Here is a 25,510-nt window from a genome sequence, read left to right on the forward strand (position 1 = left end):
TAAAATAAAATCCTAAGTGCGTCGCCTACAATATATATATATTCCTCCTCTCGACTACTAAACGATGTATTGAACTACATTTAGAACTTTTTTAAATACTACTAGTGCTGTCTATCAAAACAGGCACTAGTTAAAAGCCTATATATGTTTGGATAGACAGCACTAGTAGTATTTTAACGCTCAATGAGACACAAAAGTTTTTGTTATAACTGCTATAGCAGTAGTGCGTCTGCTCGTCATTTGTTTCCTAGTTTTTGCTAGTGAAGAAGTCTAGTCTAGTTTTGTAGTCAGAGAGTGAAATGAATGTTTTTATTATATACCAGACTATAGTTTTAAATAACAAGTTTTAGCCGATTATTCTATATGTAAACTAAGAGAGACTTGACGAATAAAAAATATTAATACCATACGCTCACATCATTTAATATCCATCAAGTTTTCAATTAAAAAGTAATTTAACACTCCAAGCCACAGCATCCACAAAGCGACCACATGTGAAAAAGTGTAAAAAAATCATATGCTAATAGTAAATTGACTTCCAATTTTCCATCGCTTCTTGTTTCATAAAACGGCAATTTGGCGCGAGTCTGGATCAAGCTGGTTGCAGCGAGGGTGCATAAAAAAATAATGATATTCCTCTTGTAGCCAAAATACTGAGTTTATAGGACTTTTTTTTAATTGTAAGTATCATGGCACCAAGAAACCTGAGTTATGATCTCATAATGCAAATAACTATTCAATCATTCGTGATAATTATGCCATGTTTAATAAAAAGGGGTCAAAGCGCTCAAATTTTTGCTTATCTATCGGCTTTACGAATGAGCAAAAATATGGGCAAAGGAAATATTATTAACTCGACATGTGAAACATTCACAGCTTTAAGCCATACATCAACCTTTGTAGACACATAGGTGCTTGACAAAATCATAATTCTTCGAAAATATGTATAACTAGATGTTGCCCGGGGCTTCGCTCCCGTGGGAATTTCGAGATAAAATATAGCCTATAGCAATTTTGTTTAATGTACCTTTCTAATGGTGTAAGAATTTTCGAAATCGGTTGGGTAGTTTCGGAGATTATCCGCATCAAACATACAAACTCACAAACGTTTACCTCTTTATAATAATAAAATTTACAAAATTACATTTACTTACTAAAATTACATACTTGAAGTGTTAAAATAAAACCAACTCTTGCTGGAGTTTCGTCAAGCAGTTCAATAGTACCCACATCTGGCTAAACTTTCGAATTTTACCGACAAAATTCTCATGTGGCGTAAAAAGAAAAATCTAACGATGAACTAAAATTCAAGTCCGTTGAACCCTCCAATTCATATCTGTCTTCGGATCCAAGGGGAGTATATCTGTGTAGGGGGTGAGGATAGGTTATGGGGGCCCTGTAGGGGGTCGAGCAAGACGACTGGAAGGCGCCAGTGGTTAGCTGCACATGATTGGAGACCGGCGACGGATAACCGTATATCAGAAATGCTGAGATCGGATGTTTAGATCATTTTATTTATTCCCGACGCAAAAAATATAAGTTTAACGTCTCTGTCTGTGTTTCTGTTTGTGGTATCGTAGCTCCCAAACGGATGAATCGATTTTCGTTTAGTTTTTTTTTGTGTCATAGATAATTTAATGTTTCATAAAAATCGTTTTTTTTTTAATTTGTCTAACAAATAAACTTGTATTCTTTTAAGCTTTTTTTTCCTTAGTCCATATGTCCCGTTGCTTGGATGGGACTCATTTCTATTTTTTCATTCGTTTCTAAATATAAATTATTACGCAAAAATCCAATTTCAATCAATTATCTTGGTAAACAAAATTTGAAAACTTATTAAATAAAACGGTTTACCGTTTCTAATCACGTATTGAAATTTGCAAATAAATGTTCCTCTAAAATTTCAATATTTTTACGCTCCATTAATATTGTGTTTCGTTCCACTTAACATCCACGACCCTCAGACGAATGTTATACACTCCCATAATATAGTTAATTTACTCTTTGCGAATGACGTATACGACTGTAAAGAAGGATTTCTACGCTCTAACTTTCAAAACAAACAAACAATTTGAGTAACGCTCAACTCCCACTTGATCTCAAACCTCACATTATCGTCAATAACTCAACACTCGGGCAGATTGCAAGCGGCGCCGGGGCGGCGACACATGTATTTGTATAGTAATATATCATGTTGATTGTCGTGTTGTTCATCATCTTAGGGTAAGATGCAAAATGGACGAAAAATACAAGACCTTTTTTGTAAAATTAGTTTTCTTTCTTTTCTTGTGTTATTTCTAACACTGGTGTAAGATATTATTCAAGTCGCCTAAAGGCGAATATAACTAACCCTACTAATATCATTAATACGAAAGTTTGTCAGGATATATGTGTGTATGTTTGTTATTTTTTCACGCAAAATCTACTAGACCGATTATTATAAAATTTGGTACACGGGTAGAATATAACCTGGAATAATACATAGGGTACTTTTTATGCAAAAATTCCCAAGGGAGCAAAACCCAGGGCGCAAAAATATCATTTTCCATCATGACCCGACCGGGGATCGAACCCTGGACCTCTCGGTTCAGAGGCAAGCACTTTACCACTGCGCCTTTAGCACTGCGTTGTCAATGACTCTCAAATGACTATAGTGGTGGGTGAAAGTTTGTACGAAAATCGTGACCATTCCGGTTTCGCAGAGAACATCACCATAAAAATATTATTATTATAAAATAATTCACGACCGTACCATTTCAGCTATTTCAGTATTCATACGCACGCTTCAAATCTGACAATTATTTATTAATTCATTTCCTGCATTAAGCTCCCTCAACCCTTTGAAAGCTTCCCTTACAAAAGCCGAGCTTTCAGTAGCACCGGAAGTGGCCGGGCGGAAGCGACGAAGGTTTGGGCGGTTCTGCATGCCGAATGCATTTACATATGCGCTAGAGCAATTTGTCTTCACAGTGCCTAAATAAAGAATCTACGTGTTTTGGATTTTGTGACGCGCAAAATATTTTCCAGTAGATAGATAGCGAGATAGATAAACTCTTTATTACACCATTCACAAAGGAGTTATAAGTTACAACAAGATATTCAAACATAATGAGTGTATGGTAAGCCCTTCTGGCATAATAGGTACCAACACTGTTTGAATGAGTTTCTTTCGGCATTTCTTCTTAGCAGTGGTCGTTCCGAAATGCTAGTAGTTTGTAGCTTTGGTAAACATCATTTAATTTAGAACATGACGTGAAAAAGTGCCTGTGAAGGCCTAATTTCTGAATAAATGATTTTGATTTTGATTTTAGTGCAAAGGCGGACTTATCGCTAATGCAATTTCTTCCAGCCAACCTTTGGGTGGAAAGAGACACAAGTTCACTAAGAGGGTGCAGTAAACTTGACAGTATTAAATATATAGACAAAAAAAAAAAATATTAAAATAAAAAGATATATAGATATAGGTAAGTATATAGATATTTTTGCAACATAATCCAGAATTTATTTAGTTTACTTTCGAAATTAATAGTCTTAAATTGTAATCTTTAACATCATAAATTGATGATATAAACCGATTCGTTACATAGTTTCTTGTGAAAATAGTACCTAATATAATGCCAGCTCCGCACTGTCGTCGATCAGTTTGCCAAACTTTGGCGGATTCGGTATACATTGCTGGCTTTTCATTGCGGCAAATAAAAGCACTCATACTAACTACGCAATGTTCACGCATTCGCATTGGCATGTGTCTAAGTGAGTCACAGTGTGAAGCTGGCATAAGACGAAGAAAAGATTTTATTTTGTAAAATGTACTATAAATAAATATAAATATATAAGAACAAATCACATGTCAAGATTTTATTTTGTGAACTTACTTTGGGCTGTCCCAAAGTAAGTTCACAAAATAAAATCTTCTCTTCGTCTTATGCCAGCTCCACACTGTGACTTATATATAGATAAACATCCAAGACCCGGGCCAATCAGAAAAAGATCATTTTCCATCATGACCCGACCGAGGATCGAACCCGGGACCTCACGGTTCAGAGGCAAGCACTTTACCACTGCGCCAGCACAACCGAGGTCGTCCTATAGTACGAAGATATAGTGAAGCCAATGATAATGGAATATTTTATATTATTTCTTCTCAAACTAAGTCGATATAAAAATAGGCAAAAAATACCGTCACTTACGTATTCCAAATATCGTCAATTTCAACTCCCATACCTGAAACAAAACAACAATTTTAAACATTTACTTTGAACTTTATACACTTAAGAATAAGTCTTAAAATCCCTTGTTAGTTTAAGAGATCCATTCTTCACCGTCGTATCTCTTCTGCGTCGTTACTCAAGTGTGAAATATGAGTTAAGTTCGCACTTATCAATTATGTATTACTTGACCTGCTTGGCAACTAAATGGTTCAAGTTTGTCGAATTTCCTGAAAGAGGGAGAAGGAAAATAGTTCTTTCGATGAATACTGAAAAAATATCACGGTACCTAGTTATATCTATATTTTTGCTTACTTAAAAAATGGTAAAGTAGCTTCTGAAACTTCTGAAAAATGATACTAGGCATTATTAGGAGATCATTCATTTCATCTTAAAATTCCTACAATTTTGAAATAAAAAGTATCCTCTGTGCTAATACAACTAATATTCTACATGTGTATCAAATTTCACATGAATTTCGTCAAGTACATTTTGCATGCTTTCAATTATATAACACAACCAAAGAAAGACCGACAAAAATGACTTTTTATAATGAAATAAATTACGAAATATGAAAAGGAGAAGGGATATATAGATATTTTCGCCCTTTTCTAATGACTCACAAGATCTCTGATGAATCACTTATAGAAGCTTATATTGTTAGTCACAGTAATAGGTACCTACCTACGGAGCCGGCCCTTTGCAACGTAACGAATTTGAGCTTACATCAAAGCACAATTTTGCTGTCAGCGTCGCATTACGAATGTATGGAGAACTAGGGTTGTCAACGCATACGGATTTTAATTAATAAATATTACATTAATATAGAATTGCATTTATAATAACCGCTTGCAGGGATGTGCTCACAACTTGTTATTTTGATGTAACATGGGATTGATTATTGTATGAAATTAAAAATATAACTAATTATATTTAGTGGAAAGGAAAATTAATATTTCAAAAAGTCACGTAGATATTGAAATTTGAGTTAAGAGGTTTTAATTAATGCATTCATTCTATATTTAATAAAATAATTACTTTGAACCAACAACTTTAAAAATTCATTTATTCTATATTTAATAAAGTATTTACATTTAACCAAAAACTTTAAGAATATGCGCTTAGAGTGTAAGAAATAGTGAGGTCATACAAATATGAGTAAGGTTTTAGTTTCAATTTCGTCCACCAAATATCGGCGCTGCCATCTTTTCCACTGGCAACCCTATACGTATTTTCACCCCACCGCACGCGTTAATACCGCACACCTTTCTATTTAACCGGTGTCGGTTAATAAACAATGACTTTGTAAACTCATTACATGAGCCGACTCATTTGTTTTTACTTAATTATGCACTCAAAAATGTCCAGGGTATCTTTGGCAACGGAATATTCAAAAGATTTTGTGAAGAAAATGTACTTTTCAACTGTGTATAGGTGCAAGACTTTTGCCTTACGCCCAGACATACTGGAAACGGAACAGTTGGCTTGTGTCTAGCATTGGGACGTGACAGCTAAATAAAAAAAAATCTAGACTATTTGAGGATAAAACAAAAAGAGTTTTTGAAGATAAAAACAAAAACAGTCTACCTCTATAAATCTGATTTTTATGTCAAAATTTCACAACATTCAGAAATTAAAAGGTAAATTACTTGCAGACCTAACACAATAATTGTACAACTTTTTAGAATGACCATACCGAGCTCATAAAATTAAACCCAACCGTGATCTCATTAAGTTTGAAATAATATAACCAAATCAAATCTAAGATGATCTAGTATTTCCAGCTAACTCTTTAAATATCTTAAATTGTCAAGACCATTTTACTGTCTCTTGCAAACTATTGTACGCCACAACACGGCTCAGACGTGTCTAGAAATCTAGAACTTAGACTAGAATTCCCTTTTGGCAACTCGAAGAAAGTTTGAACAGATGCTTTGGAAGCGAAGGATTTGTACGAATATGCACGGATTTGTCTTTTATGTTTTGCAAATTTATTCCTAACCGACTATCAGAAGAGAGGGGTTACTGATTCGGCTAATACAAAGACAAATTCGTCTGTTGAGAAAACAATTTATTGTAACTTTATAACACTTTTTTATTCAGTTTCTGGCATTGGATCCCATGTATTTGGATTCAAAAACTATTCCCGTGAGATCCTTACTACCTTGTCATATTAATGTACTTATGTGATTTTATTTAGACTTCAGTTATACATTTCAATATTATGTTTGAAATAAAATAATTTAAAACTAAGAAGTGCTAAATCAAATCTAAATGAATCTAGTAAAGGAGCTAAAATCCTCGGCACGTCAGTTGAACCAAAAAGTATTTTTAGTGGTTATGAAATATAAACGAGTATTTTCAATTTCGCGGGTAACCACGAAAAATCCCATAAATAACACTTTTATCTCCAATTAAACCTGCGCTGACGGTCTTTATTTAGAATTGTAACTATTTAAAAATCTAAAAGTCATCGCTATCGTGTCAAGACCAAGATTAATAATGTCCCAATGTATATCATTAGGTAATTAAATTGTGCAGGTCAGACCTAGTTTTACTTGTCCTTTTACCGTTGCAATTTTACAAGTGGCTTCAGCTCCGATAACAATTAATACGATACCAATGTTTTTATGTTGTTCAAATATGGGTTTCCAACAGGGGAATATTATTTAGTATAGACTTGCTTATATTACTGCATCAAATACGAAACAATCTCGGTTCCCACGTCTGTCTATGTATTCTTCGATGTTTAAAACTACACAAGAAATTATGTATGTTTTTAAAATAAATAATAACATTTCAGAAGAGGTTTGCGTGTATAATTTGTTATGGATTTACTTATATATATATATATATGTACTTTAAAATATAACGTGAATTTGTAACTTAAAAGTTTAATTAATACCAAACTCCATTCCACAGACTGAACCAAAAAGTTCCATTAAAAAATGCCATTTCTGCGGCTGACGATACAGCTAGCACAAAAGGTTTGCAGCTGTGTGTATGACACTTCATTTAATGAGTTCAAAACTTGTGCTGGTGGTTGTGTGTAGTTAAATATTCGCGGTTTAATTAATGTTGTCGCGTTGGTTTAAATTAACCACGGGAATTGTCAAATCTCAGCGCTGTAGTTGTACCGTTTTGTTCGTTGAATTGAAATTTAACTTTGTGTTTTAGCTTTGAAATAAACAGCGGAAAATACTGTTTCCTGTAGTAAGCTGAAAAAAATGTAATCGCTAAATGTCAGTATAGTACTGGGTTTAGTTAAGAATAAATGCTTAAAAATAATATTCTCAAGGTCATGTCATTTTAATAAGACAAATACCATCCAGGCTACCTGACTATCCAGAAAAAGTAAAATATTAGACAATAACTACTTATTTTTTCAGTTCGAAAACTAAAACCCAAATCTGGTATATTACATTTAATAACAAATTAAATTATTAATTATTAAATCCAAAATAATTTTAATTTAAGCACACGTATTTAAAAACTACGAAACATCCGATTTTTTTGTTTTATTATCCAAGTACTATTTCTTATCGGCTAACTACTAAACAATAAACCGTATGACAGACCAACTAGCAACTTGTCCATTACGCTAGTAGTGGAAGCTTTAAGCTCTAACAGCCCAACATTAGGCTTAGCGAACTTTGGTACGCTCACAGCTTTCTGTACTGTTGTAAACTGTTGTCCTAGCTAAGCGACGAATGGCTGCACGACGCGGCGAGACATTGAGGCAATTCGAACGCTGCGGCCGCGATGTCATTACGATTCTTGAATTTTCTTTATGAAATTACCACAGTACAGATTAATTCTTTTAAAGTCAGATAGAAAAACTAATAAACTTTGTTAAAACTTTTGAAAATAATAAGGAGATGAGAAAAAATTCTGGAATCGAGCGGAAGTTGATCCCCTGTCTATCAGGGACATTGCTGTTCCGGATAGACAGGAGCGCGGGTTCAATTCCACAAATGTTTTTTATTTCATTATTATTTTCAAAAATAAGATAAAATGCATTGTTGTTCGTTTTTTTTTTTAATTTGCTTAAATTTGCTAAAATTTTGTTTAAAATTTGGTAAATTGTCAGACAGCGCAGCCGCAGCGGTTGAAACGCGCTGAGAAACACCCTGTAGAAAGCTAGTTCTCAATAGATCCACTATGAAAATCAGCGCTGCGCAACATGCTGAGCTGGTCATCTTTTCGACAAAAACTTGCCGATTTGTTAAGTTTTAATTCGGATGAAAATTTACTATGTTATGTCGAATTACCAAATTATTTTCTTTCTTTTTTCACTGTGCTAAAAATTGTAAAGTAAATCTCACTACTCATAATGGATCTAGATAATGAAAGTGACAGCCGAGCCGTGTTTGACGCTTTTTGTTCCCAAAATTCTAATGTTTCACCACAATTTCCCACAAGGTCAATAACAGCGGGATGCCACCTTTATTCTTTATTCTTTATTCACTTTAAGACCAAGACAGACATATAAATTATTTAGAGACCACTTATAATACCTTTTACTGAAGGATTCAAACCTAAAATGCACTAAATAAATATTTTCTCATAATAAATTGAACGAAAGCAACCCGACTATCACGCTCAAAGGCGACCAGTGTTAAGTTTCCGTCCAGTATTTTACCAGTTTATTAACAAAAAGTCGTTCCCAAATAGGGTTACCAAATGACAAATTAGAAAGTCCTGAGAAAAAGCCTGATTCTATTTGAAACATAATGAGAATATTTTATTTATTTATTAATTAACAACAAGTTCGAATCGTACTCATGCCACATGAGTTTGTATACTAATCTGACTCATGTATAGTAATTTTCATAGATCACCACATGCTTCCGATGAAGGAAAACATCGTGAGGAAACCTGCGAACTGGTTGATTATTAACTTATGCGTGAACTGGATAGAGCAATGACAAACCACTCGATTAATACTACTAAGAAAGTTTTTGTGTGTTTCATTCCACGTAATAACCACGACTGTCAGTCATCGTCCGTCTTACATTGTTATATTACTGTGTACATACTTACATTGTTATATTACTGATAAAATATTATACATAAATTTATATTAAAAAAATAGTAAGCCCTTCTGGCATAATAGGGACCAACACTGTTTGCATGAGTTTCTTTCGGCATTTCTTCTTAGCAGTGGTCGTTCCGAAATGCTAGTAGTTTGTAGCTTTGGTAAACATTATTTAATTTAGAATATGACGTGAAAAAGTGCCTAATTTCTGAATAAATGATCTGATTTTGATTTTACGACTATGAAGAAGAATATTGTCGAAATACGATTCCTTCAATACATCACTCAAATAGAGTAAAAATATTTATTCTGTTTTCGTTCATGGAACACTGGAGTTTATTTTTATAAACTTCAAACTTAAGAAAGTTATTGTGTTTTGAATAAAATACACATTAAAATTTGATTTTGTCAAATCAAATGATGAAAATTATTCTCGCGGACAACAAGGCGGGAATTTTAACCAGCCCAGTGACTGCTAACCCGACTTTTAATTACAACCAACCAACCTCTAACACGTTCTATTTTAACTGTCGAATATAAAACTCTTCGTAATCGCTATTTCCCGGTATTAAGTATCATTTTATTACCTGTCTCTTACCTACGTGGTCTCTGTTACAGTAAAATCGTCGTTATTTTTATTGCTCTTAGGTCGAAAGTTATTTAACAGGTGCATTGCAATCAAATCGCTCGTTTCGGAAGTTAACATATATAACTAAAACAAAAGTATACGTAACATGAAGCCAAACCATAATAACGCGATGTGCTAATTATTTTTTTTAATACAACATATTAATAATAAATATACTTATATTACATTTATACAAAACTTTTGAATTAAAAAAAAAAATTTTTTAATTAAAGTAATTAAATATCTGTGCCATGAAAAAAAAAACATAGATTATTGAAAAAGAGCGTTAAAAAAACACGCGTAGTAATACCTACGGTGTAGAACTGCTGCGTTAACCGCTTTCCTTCAGTTGAACGACATGCCTGGGTATGTTGAAGTCACCGCAATTCCTTAATGCCTTTAAACATTAAACATAATATGGTGAGGAATTCAGAGCTAGCGCGGAAATGAAAATAAAATCTCTCCCCGTGCCGGTACGTACCGGTTCGTTTGAATGCGTACAATTTTAATGTCTCGTATGAACGTGAACACTGCTGCGCGTTTAATTCGGCGTAAAGTTGCGGTTTATGTGATAAACTTGCGCGGGAGCGTTGGAAAGTAGATTGTACGGTAGTGTGGTGAACCTGGGACCTTTCGATCCCACGTAGAGCCCGCTGCGAGACAAAACAAGACGTAGTTAAAACGTCTGCCTATGATCGAAAATCCCAGGTTTGAATAAACTGAATACTTTTTAGTTAACCGCACGTTAAGTTACCCTGCGTGGCATGTGGTTCCCGCGTTCTCCATATTCTCTCATGGACGTCAACGTGGCGACTTAAGGTATAGAAAACCTTGACAACTGATAAGCAATAATAATATATATGAAAGAGTTAGGTGTCAGCCAAGAACTGGATCATAAAACTACAGCCAAATCTTCAAAACGTAAAGGCACATTCGTGGATGAGAGAAAGAGAGAACTTACTGGAAAGGACTTGCGGAAGTAAACATGATATCAGCTACTTTCGTCATGTTTAAGGTGTTGTCAAAAGTGTACAATTATATGAATATCTTGATAATTTAAGAAATATTTAAAAATCGCTTGCGCTTATACTTTAAACCGACTTACAAAAACAGTAACCATCTTTCTGCAATGCAAATGTTCTTACGTGCCGTAATAATGTCGTAATTAGGCCCTTAAATATGTGACCGAAGCGTTTAGTTCAACCTACTAATTACCTACACACAACTAAGTATTATATAATACTAGCTTTTACCCGCGGCTTCGCCCGCTGAATTTTAACTGCGAAAGCGGAAAAGACATGATTTTCATTCACAAAAACTTTCGTCCCCAGTTATAGCCACTTGGGGGTAGACCTATGTTTGAACGGGGGTTTTATCTACGTGCATACTAAATTTCATCAAAATCTGTCCAGCGGTTTAGACGTGAAAGCGGAACAGACAGATAGATAGACAGACAGACTTTCGTATTTATAATATTAGTGTGTTTCAGTTTGGAAGTATGAATGTGGCGTGTATTTATTGCAATCTTTTCAATTGCTTTTTCGAACGTGAATCAGGATTATATTATATATATAGACACGACCACGACAGCAAGCCGAAGCACTTCTTAATTTTGCCCTTTCTGCCAGGAAGCACTTCTTAATTTTGCCCTTTCTGCCAGGGCCAGGCGGGAGTAGCACAGCCAGACGTTTATTCTATGTAAACTACATACATCAACATACTACAAGACTATATTCTCTGTCACTTTGATGCAGTTTTTACATACGTATAGAATTTACTTTGAGGTAGAAATAAAATCTGTCCAGGTCGCTTTGTAAAATTGGTAATTTTTTTTTTGCAATCTGACGTGAAAAAGTACCTGTGGAGGCCTAATTTTGATTTTTTATATTACGCTAATAATTGTATTAAAATTCCTTCACTTAGTACAGTAATGGTCAACAACTGCCGATTTGAAGGCCACCCCCACCACAAAAACTTCATCCCCTGCAAACGTGCCTGCCACTTGTCATTCCTGACAGCCCAGGGTCATTTGTAAGGGTATTATTTACACCTGGGTCTCACTGACCAACAGAAGGTAAGCGATATGAATTAATATAGGGATTATACCCTTGGTTAGACTGGACGTGCCGGGACATTTTCAGTCAAATATTCCTGAATTATATGAGTAATTAGATGTTGCCCGGGGCTTCGCTCCCGTGGGAATTTTGAGATAAAATATAGCCTATAGCAATCTTGGATAATGTACCTTTCTAATGCTGAGAGAATTTTTGAAAACGGTTCGGTAGTTTCGGAGATTACCCGCCTCAAACATACAAACTCACAAACGCTTACCTCTGTATAATAATAGTATAGATATAATTAATTTTATATGAATTATATAGTAATAATAATGTCCACTCATATAATTCAGTATAGTATCCTTATCCTTACATATTATAATACAGTTCGCTGCCGCGTCTGTCTGTCTGTCTGTTCGCGATAAATTCTAAAACTACTGCACAAATTTTCTTGCAGTTTTCACCAACGGATAGTGTGATTCTCGCAGAAGGTTTAGGTGTATAATTTATAGTATAAAATAAAATCGCCTACTATGTCTGTCTATTTCTAAGCTTTCTTTTTTAACCACGCAACAGATTTTGATACAGTTTTCGCTGTTATATTTACGTACAATTGTGATTCTATACTATTCTATTCTTTACAAAACAGCCGCGAATCTGGGCCGGGTCGACAGTACTATATAATTGTAAATATTACTCTATAATATTTCTTATGAAACATAGCACTAGTTAAAGTACATTGACTTCTGTATTTTATAGATTGTCCTAGACTAAAACATAGCTGATGGCATGTTTAAATCAAATAAGCGATGATTTTAAAGATCGTTCTAAACGTCAAAAACAAATGCACTAAAATGTCATAAACCTTAGATCAAATAAATTTCACGACGTCGAAGCCACATTAACATACCATAAACCTAGCTACAGAGTACAGGCGACATTTTAGAGTCCCCGTCGTGCCATCCCCATCGACTTCAATATGTAATTCAATACTGGAGTAAAAAATAAGCCACCAAAATTAGTTTCACATTTTTTCCAAAGTGATGAACCTTGTCGATTAAGTTTTTCTAAAGTAGTTAAAAGATTATATATTATATTTAAAAGATTCACCAGGATTTGTCTATGCGAATTTTGAAAGCAAGATCACTAAGCCGAAAATTCAATACAGAATTCAATACTAGTTCTCAAAAATAGTTGATTTTCATTATTCAAAATATATAACATTGGTCAAATTCAAAATTCTTTATTCAATTTAGGATGATATACATCACTTATTGACGACAAAAATTACTTAAACTAAGTCTACTGCCGGCTTCCAAAGCGCAGGTGAAGAAGAAGCGGCGCAACAAACTTCACCGCAGCCTTTTCTCCAAGGACGTCAATTAACAAATATAGGTCTTATACATATATTAAAAATTAGGAGGACGAATTTACAACATTATTATTATTAAACCAATGTTCACAAAAGTTCTAAAAGTTTTCTTTATAATTCACGATGAAAAATGATGGCGTTTGAGTTAATTAAGATAATGACAATGAGATATAGCAATAAAAACCAAATAAGTGAAAATTACTTATCATTTTTCAATTTGAAAAATAGTAATATATAATCCTATAAAATCTAAATTAAACAACATGTCTAGTCCATTAACATCAACAAATAGTCATCTAAAAATTAAATTAAATACACGTCAAGTCCAGTCGCTCAGCGAAGTTTACCTCAACGAGCACCCCGAACGCTCCAGCGGTCATTCACCGGACCTCAGAAGCGACCATGTACCAATTTTACGACGAATTTTAGATGCACAAAATGCTTGCACAGCATTTAAATTTGCTTTTATGAAAACTGCAATTAAATTCGCAAGCGCTGTTTTGTAAACAGAGCGCGTTTTGAAAAATAGCTGAGATTATGTCTACGTAGTTAAACAAAATCAAGTAATTGTGTGTAAAATTTGGAACAAATATATTTCTCGATATTTGTGGAGTTAAATATAAAGATTGTTTTTGAATTTAGAATTTTTAAATTGTCGACCAAATTTCAAGAAATATCTGGTATATGCGGTTTGCCACAACTTTATTTTAAACTTAAATGATTAATTTTATACCTTTCTACCAGAAATTATATGAACACAGCATTATTTAATAGCCATAGGAAGACATTATGTCAATATTATTTTATGGCGTTTTTCATTGCCTATTTATTTCTGATGTTTTATCACTGACATTTCATGAAAAATAAATCTTTTTTTTTTTAATGCATAAGTAACATGGGTATCACACCTATATATCATAAAATGACTCCACTTAACCTAATCCACTGGTTTCGCCGGCCAATAAGCCGCGCCCATCACATCTGAACCCCTAATTAAACCGAACACAGAAATGCATGTATAATAATGAGACCGTGATTAAAACGCAGGTGTGTGACACCCCTTAATTAGGGCTGAGCCCAGGGAGCCCTTAGCTGAATAAAAGATACACACGTGTGTGACCTGCTTTAGCCACGTTCGCTTCGATGGCATTATTGCTATGATGTTTATGAAGGTGTTGGAATATATTGAATGAATAACTATATCAAACCAAATAATAATCATATTTATTTATTTATTACTTATTTATTATTTACATATTTATTTATTTATTTATAACACACTAGCAGCTCATTAAGCTGATGCGTGTGTGTCTTGAAGTTTGGAGATTTTATCCAATCTGTTCTTAAAACTGTTGACTGAAGGTGCAGTGACAACATTCTCATTGAGTTTGTCTATTCCTAGCATAAAATAATGTACTCGTTTTACACAATGATTTATACATGAAACAGGTATAAATCATTTTGTAAAAAGAACACAAATTTTCCGACTTTCCAAAATTCGATCATTCGATTAATTTGTATGGAAGAACAAAAAAGTTACTATTGTGCATTGGACTTGGGTTTTTAGGGAATCAGGTGAAGTGGACTCACTATGAGAGGACTGATCACCAGTCCGGTTTGCGCTGGCGTCTCTAAAGATAAATAATAACAAAGATACCACTCTATATCTCAACCGAACTTTCTGTGAAAACTTCCGAAAGCCTTTTTATGATCTATTCTTTATTATCTGTGTTAAATCTGACAGAACACGCTTTGCATTTGAACATAACTCGTAAACAAAATGACCTGCATAAGAGTGATAGTAATATTCGTCGGCCATTTTGCAAATCTGGAGAATTCATTCAGAATATTATATTTTGTTTTGTCATGAGGGCAGTGGAAGTTTAGTATCGTCGTGTCAAGAATGACTATCTGACAACTAGGGATGCCGACGGCCGTACGAAGTGGAGACGAAAATATAGGAAAGTGTACCCGTCTCCGACGCTGTGGGAACAACCGTTACTTAGGAGAATGCTGTAATACAAACAAAAATCTATGGTATACTTATTTAGACATCAATATTTTAAACTCTAAATTTAAAAAAAAAATGTTTTATATAGTCTGTTTTTTCTAAGGGTCTGTTAGACTATTTAGAGAATTAATATATAAATAAATGTAACAGATATATACTGCCATATACCTACTTAGTTTTGATTAAGGAGTGCCATCCACCCTGCATGTTGCCTAAGTTAGTAATGTTTTGATTTCAATGACGGGACGTGTCTAATAATTTGTTGGAATGGAACCCTTCTCCAAGACTAAGAATTGAATCATAGAAAACTAGACCTTTTTGTCATAGAGAAAAAGATTATGAAGATGGTATAGTAAGGTTTGTATAAAATGTAAAGGTATTTGGATGTTTAATATTGTTTAATGGAAAAGTTATGGAGGTACAACTAAAAGGGAAATGTTGATTCCTTTGCTTTACCTAAATTAAAACATGAAAGAGATTTTAATTTCGCAAAAAGTTTGTAATGCTTTCATTTACGTATTATTTATTTATATAATAAAATCCAATAACAATGTCTTATTCCTTGGAATCTTGAAACTATAAAATTTAATAAAAAATATTTTTTTTAGTTTCAAGATTAGCCAAATCGTGTCACAGTAAATCGAGAAGTAAACTTCATCACGGTAAACTTCTTCGTGTCAATACAACCGTAAATTATCACACATAAACACACATACATGTAAAAATGGATCTCATCCTTGTTACATAGAGTGTTCTTCGATTTTTATGCGAGTTAACAACTTTAGCTTTTTATAAATGATGATTTGAGTGTGTAATGACTTCAATCTAGCTTCTTGAAAAGAATAAGTTGCAAAATCTGCAAAAAAGAAAGAAAAAAAAAATCTTAAACATCCGCTTTTAGCAAAAAAAAAAGAATTCAATTGAAAACTGACCGAAAAGTGTCGCACAGGCAGGAAGGAGTTAAAAAAAAACACGGTAAAACTATGAAAAAGTGGGAATGTTTGGGAAAGTTGACCAAATGGAAACGTCAGACCCACATCAACGTAACCGTCGGAATAATCAACGAATAAACACTGCGGTTTGGTTGCACCAATAAATTTTGACGTTAACTTTAAACTGCGCGCCGCCCCCGCTGCTTAGATACTTTGTATTGTTCTACGCAGGTTAAAGTTTGTCAATTACGTCATTGTTGACTGGTGCAACCCAACCCTTGAATACTTTGTTGTTTACAAAGTTTACTTTTAAATTGTTTACTGATAGGAAATCCAAAAACAAATAGATTTCTTTATATTTCGATTTGTTATTTTTACACGGCTGCCCAAAATTCTTTGGGCAGCCGTGGATTCAAGGGAGATTTCTTGACATTTTTGTTTAACCTAGACCATTACACGTGCGAAGCCGCGAGCAACACCTAGTTCCTCTATAAAAACTTCTAACTGTAGCTTGGTAAGAAAATTCATGAATATTGTGTGCATATCACATAAAAACTGTAAGTGCAATTTAAAATGCAAGACGACGCATGTCTCATTTGCATCCAGACAATCCGGACTTAACTGCATTATTGTTATTAAGTGCATTACACTGTATTTACATAGATTATAGTGCAGTGCACTGTCAGGACACGAGTTAAATGGTGCAGGGTACTCATAGTCAAGGCCTACAAATTAATATTTCATTAACAAATATTTCTGAAACGTACACTGCACTATATCCTAATCCTAACTAATATTATAAAAGCGAAAGTAAGTTTGTTTATTACCTCTTCACGCCCTATCTACTCAACCAATCTTCTTGAAATTTTGCATACATACATATAGTTTGAAGTATGGAGAAGGACAACATTTCATCACACATTTCATCCCGGAAAATTAACACGGGCGAACCTACGGGCAAAAGCTAGTATTTGACACTTTTTATAAGTTACTAAAATATCACTTAACAAGTCATTCGAATTACTCCGTTGCAGAATACCTCGCATAAAATATCTGTCTAAATCTCGCCCATTGCAATGCCTGACAAGATGCATGATATGATTTGTTATAAACACAATTAAGTCACATATTTGTAGTGTATATAATGCAATGAAAATAAATATTCATATAATACTCAATTTTCCAAATTTTTCTCAACACAATAACGTTACCCGGACAGTAGATTTCCTGTAAGTAATGACAGACATATTTCATGTGGTTATGGCTGCCATAACCTGGACATACGTCACCATTCACCACCCTCCGCGAGTGAAGCCCTCGGAACTGATTACTATGTTCATATACTAAGTTTTCCATCTACATATTTCATTCACGATTGCTAAATTAAACAGACGACTGAAAAATACCTCCCTAAAATTAAAAATTGATTAATAATAATTTATATACATACGAACGAACATACATACATAAAAATAACGTACAAAAATTACTTCATGTTGTGAACTAAATTTAAACAATGAATGCAGTAAATTTAATTATCAATGAATTATATGAGAAGCGATGTTTGTTAGTTTTAACACTCAAAAAAATAATTGATGCATATAATGAACTAGCTGTTGCATGCGGCTTCACCCGTATAAATTTCTCTGCGAAAACAGAACAGATATGATTTTCATACATACAACTTTTCAACATGACTTTCATACAAACTTTCACCCCCCATTCCAGTCATTTGGGGTATTGATTTTTTTTAAGTAGTCTATATTTATTAAATGGGGTTCTTTAACTAAATGCATACAAAATTTCATAAAAATCGGTCCAGCTGTTTAGCCGTGAAAGCGGAAAAGACAGACAGAGAATCTTTCGCATTTATAATATTAAAGCATGGAATTCGTGATGTCTTTAAACCTATAAGTGTTCGAGAAACAGCTGTAAAATAAATATAATAAACAAAATAATATAATTGAGTCTGTTAAGTACTTTATTTGCAAACCAAGCTCCATATTAGCCCAGAGCAAGGATTCTATAATTTATTCACAGAAGCACACTTCCATATTCAGACGATGCAAATACTCCTATTTATGATTCAGCTGCAGCGCTGAAAAATACATTCGTGGATTTATTTATGCACTTTTAATGTAAAACATGGTGTAGCTTGTTTTACGAACTCCACAACATTACAATCAGACATATTAAAATTCTCAGTAGAATAAAAGAGAACAATTTTTTTTTCCTTGACGATTGCCATTTGTCTGTAAAACCTTTGCTATCTTGAATGTTTCGAGCAAGTTGGTTTGTGATAATACGAGTATATCTGTAAGTACCTATCTCAGAACCAGTCTACTAGTGAGGAGAGGCTAATTTTCTGAGATACTGACTGACACCAATCTCTTGCAAAATATGTATTGTGAACATAATAATACCTAAGATCTTATTATACTCGTACTACATTCTTGTTGCTATTATTTTATTTTATTTTTTTCTAGATTTTTGACTTATTAAATCTTATTAAAATATAGGATACGAATAATATTAACTAAAACTTTAGACTAACACTATTATATAAGATAAATCAACTGGAAAATGAATAAATAAAGGCTTTCTATTGTTATTTATTTATTTAATACTAACTAAGGAAATTGTTATAGAAAGATTGTGGAGACAATAATATTTTCAATTTTTTTTTTATATATTATCAGGCACAAAAATCATGAAATGTATGTAATTATATGCATAGACGCAACAGGATGTAACCCATTACCTAAAATTATATATGCCCACAACTTCGCCCGCGTTTATTTTGTAGTAATGACAAACAATCCCAAATTGTTTGCGGGTCCTTGGAACCCGTTGAATTTTCGATAAGTTTGTTGTTAGACTTGTATTTTATCAAATGTATTATTATTTTTATTTATTTATTATTTTAATTTCTTAATAATTTCGACAACCGCCCGCAAGGCAAAATGACCGTTGGTCAACGACTCACGTTGACAGTTATATACTGTCTGTCTGTCTGTCTGTTCGCGATAAATTCTAAAACTACTGCACAAATTTTCTTGCAGTTTTCACCAACGGATAGTGTGATTCTCGCAGAAGGTTTAGGTGTATAATTTATAGTATAAAATAAAATCGCCTACTATGTCTGTCTATTTCTAAGCTTTCTTTTTTAACCACGCAACAGATTTTGATACAGTTTTCGCTGTTATATTTACGTACAATTGTGATTCTATACTATTCTATTCTTTACAAAACAGCCGCGAATCTGGGCCGGGTCGACAGTACTATATAATTGTAAATATTACTCTATAATATTTCTTATGAAACATAGCACTAGTTAAAGTACATTGACTTCTGTATTTTATAGATTGTCCTAGACTAAAACATAGCTGATGGCATGTTTAAATCAAATAAGCGATGATTTTAAAGATCGTTCTAAACGTCAAAAACAAATGCACTAAAATGTCATAAACCTTAGATCAAATAAATTTCACGACGTCGAAGCCACATTAACATACCATAAACCTAGCTACAGAGTACAGGCGACATTTTAGAGTCCCCGTCGTGCCATCCCCATCGACTTCAATATGTAATTCAATACTGGAGTAAAAAATAAGCCACCAAAATTAGTTTCACATTTTTTCCAAAGTGATGAACCTTGTCGATTAAGTTTTTCTAAAGTAGTTAAAAGATTATATATTATATTTAAAAGATTCACCAGGATTTGTCTATGCGAATTTTGAAAGCAAGATCACTAAGCCGAAAATTCAATACAGAATTCAATACTAGTTCTCAAAAATAGTTGATTTTCATTATTCAAAATATATAACATTGGTCAAATTCAAAATTCTTTATTCAATTTAGGATGATATACATCACTTATTGACGACAAAAATTACTTAAACTAAGTCTACTGCCGGCTTCCAAAGCGCAGGTGAAGAAGAAGCGGCGCAACAAACTTCACCGCAGCCTTTTCTCCAAGGACGTCAATTAACAAATATAGGTCTTATACATATATTAAAAATTAGGAGGACGAATTTACAACATTATTATTATTAAACCAATGTTCACAAAAGTTCTAAAAGTTTTCTTTATAATTCACGATGAAAAATGATGGCGTTTGAGTTAATTAAGATAATGACAATGAGATATAGCAATAAAAACCAAATAAGTGAAAATTACTTATCATTTTTCAATTTGAAAAATAGTAATATATAATCCTATAAAATCTAAATTAAACAACATGTCTAGTCCATTAACATCAACAAATAGTCATCTAAAAATTAAATTAAATACACGTCAAGTCCAGTCGCTCAGCGAAGTTTACCTCAACGAGCACCCCGAACGCTCCAGCGGTCATTCACCGGACCTCAGAAGCGACCATGTACCAATTTTACGACGAATTTTAGATGCACAAAATGCTTGCACAGCATTTAAATTTGCTTTTATGAAAACTGCAATTAAATTCGCAAGCGCTGTTTTGTAAACAGAGCGCGTTTTGAAAAATAGCTGAGATTATGTCTACGTAGTTAAACAAAATCAAGTAATTGTGTGTAAAATTTGGAACAAATATATTTCTCGATATTTGTGGAGTTAAATATAAAGATTGTTTTTGAATTTAGAATTTTTAAATTGTCGACCAAATTTCAAGAAATATCTGGTATATGCGGTTTGCCACAACTTTATTTTAAACTTAAATGATTAATTTTATACCTTTCTACCAGAAATTATATGAACACAGCATTATTTAATAGCCATAGGAAGACATTATGTCAATATTATTTTATGGCGTTTTTCATTGCCTATTTATTTCTGATGTTTTATCACTGACATTTCATGAAAAATAAATCTTTTTTTTTTTAATGCATAAGTAACATGGGTATCACACCTATATATCATAAAATGACTCCACTTAACCTAATCCACTGGTTTCGCCGGCCAATAAGCCGCGCCCATCACATCTGAACCCCTAATTAAACCGAACACAGAAATGCATGTATAATAATGAGACCGTGATTAAAACGCAGGTGTGTGACACCCCTTAATTAGGGCTGAGCCCAGGGAGCCCTTAGCTGAATAAAAGATACACACGTGTGTGACCTGCTTTAGCCACGTTCGCTTCGATGGCATTATTGCTATGATGTTTATGAAGGTGTTGGAATATATTGAATGAATAACTATATCAAACCAAATAATAATCATATTTATTTATTTATTACTTATTTATTATTTACATATTTATTTATTTATTTATAACACACTAGCAGCTCATTAAGCTGATGCGTGTGTGTCTTGAAGTTTGGAGATTTTATCCAATCTGTTCTTAAAACTGTTGACTGAAGGTGCAGTGACAACATTCTCATTGAGTTTGTCTATTCCTAGCATAAAATAATGTACTCGTTTTACACAATGATTTATACATGAAACAGGTATAAATCATTTTGTAAAAAGAACACAAATTTTCCGACTTTCCAAAATTCGATCATTCGATTAATTTGTATGGAAGAACAAAAAAGTTACTATTGTGCATTGGACTTGGGTTTTTAGGGAATCAGGTGAAGTGGACTCACTATGAGAGGACTGATCACCAGTCCGGTTTGCGCTGGCGTCTCTAAAGATAAATAATAACAAAGATACCACTCTATATCTCAACCGAACTTTCTGTGAAAACTTCCGAAAGCCTTTTTATGATCTATTCTTTATTATCTGTGTTAAATCTGACAGAACACGCTTTGCATTTGAACATAACTCGTAAACAAAATGACCTGCATAAGAGTGATAGTAATATTCGTCGGCCATTTTGCAAATCTGGAGAATTCATTCAGAATATTATATTTTGTTTTGTCATGAGGGCAGTGGAAGTTTAGTATCGTCGTGTCAAGAATGACTATCTGACAACTAGGGATGCCGACGGCCGTACGAAGTGGAGACGAAAATATAGGAAAGTGTACCCGTCTCCGACGCTGTGGGAACAACCGTTACTTAGGAGAATGCTGTAATACAAACAAAAATCTATGGTATACTTATTTAGACATCAATATTTTAAACTCTAAATTTAAAAAAAAAATGTTTTATATAGTCTGTTTTTTCTAAGGGTCTGTTAGACTATTTAGAGAATTAATATATAAATAAATGTAACAGATATATACTGCCATATACCTACTTAGTTTTGATTAAGGAGTGCCATCCACCCTGCATGTTGCCTAAGTTAGTAATGTTTTGATTTCAATGACGGGACGTGTCTAATAATTTGTTGGAATGGAACCCTTCTCCAAGACTAAGAATTGAATCATAGAAAACTAGACCTTTTTGTCATAGAGAAAAAGATTATGAAGATGGTATAGTAAGGTTTGTATAAAATGTAAAGGTATTTGGATGTTTAATATTGTTTAATGGAAAAGTTATGGAGGTACAACTAAAAGGGAAATGTTGATTCCTTTGCTTTACCTAAATTAAAACATGAAAGAGATTTTAATTTCGCAAAAAGTTTGTAATGCTTTCATTTACGTATTATTTATTTATATAATAAAATCCAATAACAATGTCTTATTCCTTGGAATCTTGAAACTATAAAATTTAATAAAAAATATTTTTTTTAGTTTCAAGATTAGCCAAATCGTGTCACAGTAAATCGAGAAGTAAACTTCATCACGGTAAACTTCTTCGTGTCAATACAACCGTAAATTATCACACATAAACACACATACATGTAAAAATGGATCTCATCCTTGTTACATAGAGTGTTCTTCGATTTTTATGCGAGTTAACAACTTTAGCTTTTTATAAATGATGATTTGAGTGTGTAATGACTTCAATCTAGCTTCTTGAAAAGAATAAGTTGCAAAATCTGCAAAAAAGAAAGAAAAAAAAAATCTTAAACATCCGCTTTTAGCAAAAAAAAAAGAATTCAATTGAAAACTGACCGAAAAGTGTCGCACAGGCAGGAAGGAGTTAAAAAAAAACACGGTAAAACTATGAAAAAGTGGGAATGTTTGGGAAAGTTGACCAAATGGAAACGTCAGACCCACATCAACGTAACCGTCGGAATAATCAACGAATAAACACTGCGGTTTGGTTGCACCAATAAATTTTGACGTTAACTTTAAACTGCGCGCCGCCCCCGCTGCTTAGATACTTTGTATTGTTCTACGCAGGTTAAAGTTTGTCAATTACGTCATTGTTGACTGGTGCAACCCAACCCTTGAATACTTTGTTGTTTACAAAGTTTACTTTTAAATTGTTTACTGATAGGAAATCCAAAAACAAATAGATTTCTTTATATTTCGATTTGTTATTTTTACACGGCTGCCCAAAATTCTTTGGGCAGCCGTGGATTCAAGGGAGATTTCTTGACATTTTTGTTTAACCTAGACCATTACACGTGCGAAGCCGCGAGCAACACCTAGTTCCTCTATAAAAACTTCTAACTGTAGCTTGGTAAGAAAATTCATGAATATTGTGTGCATATCACATAAAAACTGTAAGTGCAATTTAAAATGCAAGACGACGCATGTCTCATTTGCATCCAGACAATCCGGACTTAACTGCATTATTGTTATTAAGTGCATTACACTGTATTTACATAGATTATAGTGCAGTGCACTGTCAGGACACGAGTTAAATGGTGCAGGGTACTCATAGTCAAGGCCTACAAATTAATATTTCATTAACAAATATTTCTGAAACGTACACTGCACTATATCCTAATCCTAACTAATATTATAAAAGCGAAAGTAAGTTTGTTTATTACCTCTTCACGCCCTATCTACTCAACCAATCTTCTTGAAATTTTGCATACATACATATAGTTTGAAGTATGGAGAAGGACAACATTTCATCACACATTTCATCCCGGAAAATTAACACGGGCGAACCTACGGGCAAAAGCTAGTATTTGACACTTTTTATAAGTTACTAAAATATCACTTAACAAGTCATTCGAATTACTCCGTTGCAGAATACCTCGCATAAAATATCTGTCTAAATCTCGCCCATTGCAATGCCTGACAAGATGCATGATATGATTTGTTATAAACACAATTAAGTCACATATTTGTAGTGTATATAATGCAATGAAAATAAATATTCATATAATACTCAATTTTCCAAATTTTTCTCAACACAATAACGTTACCCGGACAGTAGATTTCCTGTAAGTAATGACAGACATATTTCATGTGGTTATGGCTGCCATAACCTGGACATACGTCACCATTCACCACCCTCCGCGAGTGAAGCCCTCGGAACTGATTACTATGTTCATATACTAAGTTTTCCATCTACATATTTCATTCACGATTGCTAAATTAAACAGACGACTGAAAAATACCTCCCTAAAATTAAAAATTGATTAATAATAATTTATATACATACGAACGAACATACATACATAAAAATAACGTACAAAAATTACTTCATGTTGTGAACTAAATTTAAACAATGAATGCAGTAAATTTAATTATCAATGAATTATATGAGAAGCGATGTTTGTTAGTTTTAACACTCAAAAAAATAATTGATGCATATAATGAACTAGCTGTTGCATGCGGCTTCACCCGTATAAATTTCTCTGCGAAAACAGAACAGATATGATTTTCATACATACAACTTTTCAACATGACTTTCATACAAACTTTCACCCCCCATTCCAGTCATTTGGGGTATTGATTTTTTTTAAGTAGTCTATATTTATTAAATGGGGTTCTTTAACTAAATGCATACAAAATTTCATAAAAATCGGTCCAGCTGTTTAGCCGTGAAAGCGGAAAAGACAGACAGAGAATCTTTCGCATTTATAATATTAAAGCATGGAATTCGTGATGTCTTTAAACCTAGAAGTGTTCGAGAAACAGCTGTAAAATAAATATAATAAACAAAATAATATAATTGAGTCTGTTAAGTACTTTATTTGCAAACCAAGCTCCATATTAGCCCAGAGCAAGGATTCTATAATTTATTCACAGAAGCACACTTCCATATTCAGACGATGCAAATACTCCTATTTATGATTCAGCTGCAGCGCTGAAAAATACATTCGTGGATTTATTTATGCACTTTTAATGTAAAACATGGTGTAGCTTGTTTTACGAACTCCACAACATTACAATCAGACATATTAAAATTCTCAGTAGAATAAAAGAGAACAATTTTTTTTTCCTTGACGATTGCCATTTGTCTGTAAAACCTTTGCTATCTTGAATGTTTCGAGCAAGTTGGTTTGTGATAATACGAGTATATCTGTAAGTACCTATCTCAGAACCAGTCTAC

General features: G+C 33.3%; 1 protein-coding gene across 7 annotated transcripts in view; it reads right to left on the minus strand.

Moving 5' to 3' along the window:
• Window positions 1-25,510, minus strand: part of LOC128682914 (uncharacterized protein) — a 343,500-nt gene that overhangs the window by 199,207 nt on the left and 118,783 nt on the right. For 5 of the 7 annotated variants that reach the window (XM_053767952.1, XM_053767979.1, XM_053767941.1 and 2 more), the window contains one exon: window positions 4,191-4,224. The exons of the other annotated variants lie outside the window; for them this stretch is intronic. In XM_053767952.1, coding sequence (XP_053623927.1) covers window positions 4,191-4,224 — 34 coding nt within the window. The remainder of the gene's footprint in view (window positions 1-4,190; window positions 4,225-25,510) is intronic. 7 annotated transcript variants of the gene reach the window in all.

The sequence above is a fragment of the Plodia interpunctella genome, chromosome 3, assembly GCF_027563975.2.
Source record: "Plodia interpunctella isolate USDA-ARS_2022_Savannah chromosome 3, ilPloInte3.2, whole genome shotgun sequence".
NCBI lineage: Eukaryota > Metazoa > Arthropoda > Insecta > Lepidoptera > Pyralidae > Plodia > Plodia interpunctella.